The 10,712-nt window shown below is 33.6% G+C and overlaps 1 protein-coding gene across 1 annotated transcript in view; it reads left to right on the top strand.

Annotated features, from left to right (window-relative positions):
* Positions 1 to 3,185: 3,185 nt before the first annotated feature.
* The window catches only part of LOC149411169 (ATP-binding cassette sub-family C member 4-like), a 169,030-nt gene continuing 161,503 nt past the window's right edge, over positions 3,186 to 10,712 (top strand). The window contains exons 1-2 of the mRNA XM_089647596.1: positions 3,186 to 3,438; positions 3,553 to 3,706. Of these exons, the coding sequence (XP_089503722.1) occupies positions 3,633 to 3,706 (74 nt within the window). The 5' untranslated portion in view covers positions 3,186 to 3,438; positions 3,553 to 3,632. The remainder of the gene's footprint in view (positions 3,439 to 3,552; positions 3,707 to 10,712) is intronic.

Here is a 10,712-nt window from a genome sequence, read left to right as displayed (position 1 = left end):
CACTACTTTTATGTGAATACAGAACAAGAGTCCCAACTACTCCCAACCATCTGGATCCAGTGAGACTATGGCATCCCCAAATAGTAAGGGGGGGAGGAGACGGGGAAGAGAAATTTTGGGGAAATACATGTCTTTTTCTATTTTGTCACTTCACTTTGCATTTTGAATGGTGGTCTTAAACCAGATCGATGCTGAGAGTATCTTCCAATCTGAAACTTGTCGCAAATATACTAAATATAATTTTTAAATTAATCAAAGAAATTATGTTTGCGCACGTTGGAATTTGAACCCGTGATCTCGGATTGCTAGTCGAGGGCACAACAAAATAAAAAGGTGTAATTAAGATCTTTGACTGTAATTCCTAATTTATAATTAATAAATCTCAGAAATTTATGCTGCACTCTCTCGATTTTTAGCTGGTGAATCTTATACAATAATAATATAATAATAATAATAAGTGCGTTATTATCTTTTCTTTTGTAACAAATAGATATAATGATATCCTCACAGGGATTTCCCGTGCTGAGGATTTCATTTACATATTATGTATAATTTAATTATAAGAAAGTTAATATTACTACAAAGTTATATATGAATTTAATTATGCAGTATAATTTTTTTTAAATCATTTTAAAATAAGTAAGATAGTGTTTTTTGGTATGGTTCAGTTGATTCTGTTTTAGCCTGTGTTTGTTATTAGTAAATTTTCTATTTCAGATCTCCCTATATTAAGTATCCAGCTTTTTATTTGTGATATAAATGTTAAAATGTTGAGGTTTTTGAGTGAGAGTGGTATTTTATTGTAGAGTTTAATACTATGATATAAGAAGCTTTTTTGCCCAAAAGTTGTATTAGTAGTTATTTGTTGTATAAGTTTTTTTTCAAAAAGTGGATCCCAGATTGTCGAATTATACTCTAGTTTTCTGCTTACCAACCTAGTGAAGAGTAATTTAAATTAATGAAATTTAAAATCTTTCACTGTTCTCAAAATAAACCACAAACATTTCATGTCATTTGTTATTTTATTTATATGATGAGTAAATGTTAATTTGCTATCAAAAATAATACCAAAGTCATTAATTTTCTCAACTCTCTTGAAAATAATATTATTGTTGGTATATTGATGCATAATAGTATTTTTGATAAGGCAAAAGTTAATGTTTGACGTTTTTCAATATTTATAAATAGTTCATTACGGGTGCACCACTTTAGTAACCTCGCAATATTTAATTGTAATACATAACAGTCATTGAGATGTAAATTTTAAGATCATCAGCAAATAGGAATATCATAACTCCATCAAAAACGGTAGTTTTGTCGTTGATAAACAAGGAAAACAATATTGGTCCCGCCGTTGAAGACTTGTGAAAAGTGTAAATTTAATTAAACTGATATTTTTCTTTTGTGCAGATAACTTTCAAACCATCTCAAAATATTCACCGTTATTCCAATGGTTCTTACTTTTTTAATTAAATTTTTATGCGAGACTTTGCCAAAAGCCTTACTTAATTCGGTGTACACTACATCTGTTTGAAGACTTTTATTCATAGTATGAAATAAATATTCCTGATAAATCATGTTTGTTAGAGTAGATCTATTTGCCACGAAACCATGTTGACGGTACAAAATTATTTTATTGATCTCAGGCGATAGTTTAGAGAGCAGATCAGATTCATATAATTTCGGGATTGACGACTATATAGGTCTATATTAAGAGATATCCGATTTATTACCTTTCATAGACTGGAGACAAGAAGCTTGTTTTCTATTTTTTCGGAAAGGTACCGATTTTTAGAGATAAGCTAAAAAAATGGTAAGAGGATATGTCAATACTGATAAACATTTTGATAAGAGGATTGGAGGAATGTTATCAGGACCAGCAGATTTGATAAGATTAAGGGATTTTAACTTAGTTCTGATATCACATTCTTCGAATATGCATTGATTAAAACTGATCTTCTAAATATTATTAGTTGATGGAGTGTCTAACAATGCAGAGTCGTTTGCAGTTTCATAGACTTAACTAAAGAATTCTGCGAAGAGGTCAACGACTTCTTGGGGATTATCGGCCATTTTATTATCTAAATACATATTAGAGGGAATGCCAGATTCAATGGCAGGCTCCATTTCTTCACAGTTATCAATGCGCTTTAGTTCTTAGTTCACAAAATTTTGCGTTATCTTTAGGATTGCGTGATAATTTGTATGAACATGACATTTTTTGTTTGTTAATTGTATTGACAAGATCTTTACTAAACCATTTGGGTAATTACCTTATATATTAATTGATAATTATGCTATGTGATTTTAGAAACGGGTTCGAACATCTCAATAGCATTGTATAGAATTAAGTAAAATTTATCTACCATTTCATTGACGTTTTCTCCAGGATCCGAAAAGCTCCAATCAGCAGAAGATAAAATATTTGTAATTTGATTACAATCTGCTTTGAAAAAGTTCAATTTTGTTGATGCTGGTCGATTTTTGTTGTGGTTATTGTATAATAATTTACTTGCGTATACGCTTTGGTAATGATCTTCAAACAAATTGACAATATCGATGGTGGTATTGGCTATTTTTCAAACATGGTGCATTGTTTGGGGGTAGTTTGTACCTTCATTGTTTATTTTTTTAACAAAACTGCACAGATTTTTTGTTCCTAGCGCAGTTATCTCAATGGAGGTGATGTGTGCTTTATAGCAAAATTTGGTGAGCGTCTTACATTATTTTCTCGTTTCTGAAAAGTTTGAATAGGTAGTCATCGATTTGGTGGGTAAGTTAAAATTTTTTATTGTAACTTTTTGTTTTTGTTTGAGTAGGAGTATAAGTTCTGTGGAGAACCAATTTGGATATGTTCTGTGTTTTGGTGAATACGAGGGGACAAAATATTATGCATCTGAACAGCACTTCACTTTCTTATAAAATGCGTCAAAGCGAAGACCCGGATCTAATAGTTTATTAAACCTAAAGTTTTCGAAAATAAAGGACAACGTTCAAAACATAGTTAAAATGATCAAATCGTAAGCCGACGTTTTTTGGTACTTTGCTCACTTTTGCCAAACGTATTTTGCTTCAATGATATGATAATGTGAAAGAAGCGTGTATATTACTCTAAATTCCCAGTTTCCGACCCAGAGCTTAAAAATACTGCACGGAAGAAATTGAGAAACTTCAGTTAGCGAACGGCCCTCGAGCGGGCGAGTCGTTATTTGTTGTTGGGGAGCTGCGACTGTTCCGCGGCGGTCTGTCATTTATTCCGTTTCGATAACCGAAAAAGATCGATTGCCTACCTTTCACGATTAATTTATCAGTTTTTACCTCAAGTGGGCTCTTGCGAAGTGCATTTCACACGAGCTAGGCGAATCTCATGTGTTTTTTTGCGACTTAACCTCATCGTTTAGTGCCACATACGGCGGTTGCTGTACCAAATCCCGTTGTGTATGATACGGCTTAAAATATTATAATAAATTGTGATAATATTATAACTAATGTAAATATCAGTGAATTGTATCATTATCTTACAAGTGTTGAAACGTGTCCTTATATGTTTAGCAAGTATTTATCTACGAGCAATCGCAAATTAAATGTTATAATTTTGTTGTAATTTGAGATTGCTTTTATAAAGAGGAAAGATGGATACAACGAAACGTACAAAAAATGTTAGTCCCTACGTGAAAGCCAACCCGTTATCTAAACTTTTGCTATGGTAAGTAGAATTTCAATATTAAAATTATAAATGTAAGTTTTTAAGTTAACAAGTTTGTAATCTATGTAATTAAATCATATCTCTATCAGATATAATACTTCTTGTAGTTGCGACAGCAGTCATCTTATCATCTAAGTTTTATACGTAGTTGTTTATTTTCTATATTGAATTAATTACCTGTTTGTTTTCGCAATAAAAACTTATTTATTTTTATACATTATTGTATTTGATGATTCTGATTTTAAATTTATTCATTGTACAATATGTTTTTTTCATAGAAGCTGTTTTGTAGATTGGTATTGTAACGGGAATATTAAATAAATGTACAATTTTAACGGTATATTTATCTTTATTTTGGATACAATCAAATTTACAATCAAGTTCAACAATAGTAAGACAGTGTAAAAAAATATAAGGTTACACCTGTATCGTTCCTCCCAAAGGAACGTAATAATAATGTTTAATTGAGAGGAAGCTACAAGTCAAAAATGTGTCTTATATGCCTTATGTCGTTACTAATATAGGTAATAGGCATTAAAATCGCTTGACAAACGGAGTCTAGAAATGCTCGATTTCAAGCACAGAGTTGGTTTTTATTTATTTTATAAACAATTTTATCAGAAAGCAAAAGAGTTAATCAAGAGAAACTGTCACAGATAATCTTAGCTATAATATTGAATTTTTTTAAAGTTGTTTCTTTCATGCGTTCAATCATTTCTGTTGAAAAAATATTATTTACGTATAATATATAATATAGTTTACATTAATATATTTTTATTGAGTAATTAAATTTTTTATTTGTATTCTACTCAAGGGAAACGATAGAAAAACCTTCAATTTATCTAAAGCATATTTTTTGGTATTCATAATGTTAACCAATTCGTTGTAAAGATTAATTGAAAATAGTAATTTAGCAGCTTCGCCTTAACCCTTTGTGTTACCTAAAGGGTTTCAATGGTATTTTCTATGGGCTAGCTGAACTACTAAAGTCGACGGTTTACGACGTTTCGTTTGGTTCAGCCCTGCGAGATGTGGCCGAAGTTAGGTAGCTAATTCACCACAAGGGTTTCACCGATTACGTTCTCCCTATTAGACCCCTTCACACCGAGCGATTTTAGTTGATCAAGACGGAGTTGAATGACACTTGAAAGCCAATCGACAAGTGTGAACAGCCTTTCAATAGAGTTGATCAAGTTTTTAGTTTAACGACGAAAGTTGAAAGCCCGTCTACTTTTGTTTTTCAAGTATAAGTCATCGTTCGATTTTCCCGCCGAATACAAACATGTGAACTTATGTTTCAAGTCGCTTGCGATTTTTAGTTCCCTGCGGTCGAAAGTAGACGTCAGACGTACCTACTGAGTGATTTATTTACGCGTACCTAGTACCTACCCTCATGGCATCTATATCAATGAAAAAATTTCGAGCTTTGGCCTCCTTTAACATGAGCCTCCATCGCCCTCTGTCCTGGGCCGTCGTCTTCCAATCTGCAACATGGAGTAGTCCTCTGGCATCTTTCCTGACATCAACTTATTAGTTATTATTATTAAATAAAGCGTCTCTGAATGTTTAAAAAAATAATATTTTTTTATCTTCATAACAAATTTTATGGCATCAACTATTGCAACGAACACTTCTTTTATAAATAATGATATCGTATTTTTTGGAACTCTGTGTATACAGGGTGTATCGGCTCTAACCCGACAAACTTTAACCAGCTATCCCTTAGCACATTTGGAGTAAAAAATGTTATGGGCACTTTGCTGTCCGGTAGCATTTCATTCAATTAAAAACAAAAAAATTTAAAATTTCCACACTACATCACTGTCATTGGCATTGCGTTTCGTGTTCAACAGCTGTTATAAGCAAGTATGTCAAAAAGCGTCTTCGCTCTTTCGCACACACTAAATAATAATAGTTAAAAATGAGACGAATGGTGCCGTGCCATTTCGTTGTGTTTGTAAAAGAGCGCCAATATAGGTACACCTTAGAGTAACCTCTAAGAGGTACACACGTGCATTATTCAACGGAATTCGAATAAAATATTTGCCAGATGGGTTTTCAAACTTTGACAAAGGATAAAACAGTGGTGACATGTGGTGAAAATATGAATAGTAAATTTTTTATTAAAAAAAAAACGTCACCGGACAGCAAAGTGCACATAAGATTTTTTACTCCAAATATGCTAAGGAATAGCTGGTTAAAGTTTGTCGGGTACGTGCCGATACACCCTGTATAAGCCAGACATGAAAAGAATCCCCCGTTGCCAGGTATCTTAGGGTAATTTGTAACTTAGTTTTTGCCGGGACAGCCGCGCGCAACTGTGTCCTGTTTTTGGATTTTTCTTGATTTTTTTACAGTACATCAAATTGTTCTTCCGAAATTCGCAAATGATTGCGATAGCCTTCGGTATCCTCTAACGCCTTATAATTACATCCATATAATCCATTTTTTAGGCCACATACGAAATTTTTGTGATTTTCATATTCTAAAGTTCGTTCCGTTAAAGGTCCGAAATCATAGGCACGCACGCAGCGATAACTTCACTTGACGCCATCTTGATTACCAAAATCGGTACGAGTTAAATTGAAACGTCTGAACGACATCTTGTTTCAATTTTTGCCGTTCAATGAAACTCGTTCAACTAAAAATCGCTCTGTCAGAACGGGGCATAACCAATAGCGTCCCTCGTCCTAGGTACGAAGCGATGTGGGAATAAATAAGTATTAGATATCGAAGAACTAACCAATATAAGCTCGGAAATATGAATAATAATTAAATGGTTTGTTATATTATATTATATGTATAACTTACATTATATAACTGGTAATTTTTTTACTACCCGACTTGGTCAGAAATCAGAAACAATTTTAAAAAATCCGCTTCATGTCTCGTCTAAATAATGATCTAGGTACTAATTTGTTACTAGAATTCTACTACCAATTTGTATCGCCAACCGTAAACTTGGAATTATTCCCGGGATGGCTATGTTTGGCTCTGCATTTAGATAGAGGTCAAAAATGACGCCAGGTGCGTTTTTACTTCCTATCTGAACAAGGCATCACGATAATATACATATATGATCAATCGATATTTACGTACTTAGGGAATATATGACAACATCATCTCTATTCGGTAATATTAATAATATGGAATATTCGTTATTCGAATAACTGTAAAGACAAAATATAGTTGTTGATTTTCTTCATTAGTTGATTTCCTACTGCAGTAACTTTATCTCTAAATACAGGGTTTTCCAATAAGAGGTGTTATTTTGAATAGCCCGCTATTTCGGTAGATGTTACTTTTGAAGCTGTCATTTTTTGACATTTGACAAGTAGAAACTACGCCATTAATAAAAATGGAACGATACACGCTTCAACATCGCATTTAAATTATTAAAATTCACTTGAGTGAATCAAATGCAAATCATCTTGAGTGATGATGCCCATTTCCACCTCGGTGGCTTCGTCAACAAGCAAAATTGTCGCATCTGGGGCTCGGAAAACCCAAGAATTATTGTTGAAAAGCCTCTCTATCCTCAACGTGTGACTGTTTGGTGCGGTTTATGGGCCGGCGGAGTCATTGGACGTTTTCGAAAATGAGGCTGGAGCAACAGTTACGGTGAATGGATTGCGCTATCGAGAGATGATTAATGATTTTTTATGTCCGGAATTGGATGGTATTGATCTGGATAACGTTTTCTTTCAACAAGACGGCGCTACGTGCCACACAAGCAACGAAACCATTGATCTTTTACGGGAAAAATATCAAAATAACACCTCTTATTGGAAAACCCTATATATAATACATGCATATTGTAATTATAGAAAATAGAGAAAAGTCGTAAAAGTATATTTTCGAGAACTACATTGCTAATGCTGGCTAAACCTTATGACATAGACCAAAATAATGTACTACGAAATTGTATATCTTAAAAAGGCCTACAGAAAAGTCCCAGGTGCTGTATGTCTGTATTTAAGGATAATTCCTAGCAACGCCATGTACACGTCAGCTAGTTAATAATTAATTAATAAAATAAATTTGACATAATTATTCCGCATTCTTGAAGGAGTGCAATTTGTAAAGATGTTACCATTTTTCGGTAGGGTGATGATAATGAAGACCGTGACTTTGCGCCACCTAGTATGGATTATATACATGTTTACCCTCCTATATACACGAGCTATGTAATCAAATCAAAATAATAATAATTAATCAAAAACCGAGCGTCGTTCGATTCCTCGGCTGGCTAAGTCCTCCATCACAACACAAGCAACATTTTCGGCTTTCTGTGGTGGTAGTAGGAGATTTTCAAACATTGTTGGGTTATTCGTAACCCGGGAATGTTTGTCTTTCTTTTAAAAAAAAAAAATACTAATAATATTATTAAAATATACATACCTATATGTATAAATATTAATAATACTTCCAACTTCTGAAATATACCATAAATTCTAATGGCAACATGCAATACTGGCGCCTCCTAGTGGCGTGAGTTGTGCGCTTTGGTTTTCTTGCAAACATTTTAGTGGATTTTATGCAAAATATATTGTTTATTTTTACCTTAATAAATTATAGAAATCAAAAAAAAATGTATACGACCTTCCACATTTAATGAATAAAATAGATTATATATTCAATTAAAAAAAATTCTTGGAACATCAACATTGACGATGGCTTATAAATTAAACATGAGCAGAATGCCGCATGGAACTATCACACCTTTTCTGAATTAACCTCAAAATTTCTTATAATTGTATTTATCGTGGTATAACACACTTTTATTTGCTAGGATTAAACTCGTATTATATTTCACCAACTAACCTGTCAAAGTTTTTTGGTGTCCTGAAAAAACGACTTGGGTTTTTTTGTAATTATTACATCCTTAAACAGCACACACACATTCTACTTTTTGTGGCATTTTTGCAAATTTTTTAAAATCCAAATTGGTCAAAATACATATTAGAAAGAGCAAAAGCACCGTATTTAGTACTTACTTGGGTAGTAAGTACTAAATACATTCAATTTGCCGCCATTGAAAGGAATGTCAACGTCAACATGCTACAATAGCGCCTCTAGCGGGAGTTTTTCATATTACCAATGTTATAGTGTATTTTTTGATGTAATTTAAACAAAATACGCAAACACGTATACTTTTAAAACTTGAGAGTCTTGAGACTAAGTTAACGCATTTTGCATTCAGAGTTCGTTGACTCCACGAAGTCACTCACCTGCGCACAAAATAACACAGCTTTACCTTTTTAGGCATTGGAAATAGGTGTAGAATACAAAAATGTGGATAACGGTTGCACGGCCTTTTTCATACAAAACTTAAATATGAATTTGAGGCCAACGGAAGGAGAAGAAGTTCTGGGAAGGTAAAATGTATGAGGGTTGGGAATCTTGGGATTAGTGTGTCCAGCATTGACGGACATATGAATATATCCATCCCACTGCGGCTCAAGGGATGGGACAAGAGACCAGTTTGAGAGGTCAAAGGGTCTCCTCAACCAAGCTTCTCCCGATCTCAGGCGCATCCTGAAAACACCCCTGCTAAGTCACCAAACGTAGCGAACCACTTGGGGTGACCTATGGCAACCAATAAATGGTTCCCTGGGTTCAATGGTACCCAAATTTCATTGATCTGAGAACTCTTATATAAATTCTTTCATATGGGCACAGGTCACAATAATTCTAGGGATTATTTCTTCAGTGGTAACAACAATAATATTGTATCTTGGCGGAAGCTCGTTGGACCATAACGGAATGACTTCCGGTCAAATAAAACATCTTAAACTCTTGCCGCTGAGAGATCCGTTGTAACCTCTCCCTCTTTGTCACAAATCACGCATAAAAAGAGAAAGAGAGGTTATATCGGACCATTCGAAACAAAGGCAAACGCATGGTCGAACGGCGAAATGCTAAAAATAAATGGCGGCTTTGTAACTCTATTGTTCACTAGAGCGGCAAATGTTTTGTGTTTTCTTTGAGCCAGCGTTCGGCAATCTGCAGGCTAACTTTTCAATCAAATTGGGTCCACCTCTGACGACATAAATATCATCTGGCAAACAAAGATCTGGCTGAGAGAAGTATCTATCAATGCACGTAGAAAAGTGTCTATGCCGTTGGTGTGACTTTTGTTTTATTACACAAATCTACAGTTTTATTCCAAGATTTGTGAAATCTTGGAATTTCAAGTGTGCACACTCGACCCTCAAAACAAGAGGAAGGTCACTGTCCGCACGAGAATCAAAAACCACTTCATCCGCTTTTCCCACCTCCTAAAGTAGGATTTTGATATTTTTTGATGATATTTTGCACACTTGACTTTCTTAAATTAGTGGAAAATTACTGTCTACATCTGATTTTAAAGAACTCGTAGTTAAGACGAAGCTTAATGCCAAATCACTATTTTGATTAATCTTTATAACGAATTGGTGTACATTATGAAAACCAAAAAATATATGCGGCATTTAAATCGCTTGACAAACGGAGTCTAGAAACGTTCGATTTCAAGCAAAAAACTGGTTTTTACTTTTTTTTTTAAATAATTTTATAAAGCAAAAAAGTAAATCAAGTGAAACTGTCACAGATCTTAGCTATAAAACTGTATTTTTTAAAAGTTATCAATATTAAAAAGTGTTTTTTTCAAATTTGAGGATTTAAAAAAAAAATCGCAAGTAGCGCCACAATACGAAGTATGTCAAAAAAATAAAAATAAATAGTAGGGTAAGGTGGGGGAATGGCGGTCACTTAAAACGACATAATTCTTTTATTAAAGAACTTTGTGTAAAAGTAATTAAACTTTCATATAGCTAAAATAGTACACTTTATGTTTACTATGTTGTAAATAACCCAGCTTAAGTAGTTTAATTATTTTTATACATTTTTTAAACCTTTCATTGACTGGTATTGCCCGCACTTTGCGGGAAATGGCAGTCACCATGAGGCGTAATAACAGTCGCTCAAAATCAGTAGAGCTTTGCATTAAAAAAAAAAAATAATG

Source organism: Hesperophylax consimilis, chromosome 26, assembly GCF_061612785.1.
Source record: "Hesperophylax consimilis isolate HC1 chromosome 26, BYU_Hcon_1.0, whole genome shotgun sequence".
In the NCBI taxonomy this organism is placed as follows: domain Eukaryota; kingdom Metazoa; phylum Arthropoda; class Insecta; order Trichoptera; family Limnephilidae; genus Hesperophylax; species Hesperophylax consimilis.
The sequence above is the reverse complement of the archived record's forward strand: the minus strand, read 5'-3'. Positions and strand labels throughout refer to the sequence as shown.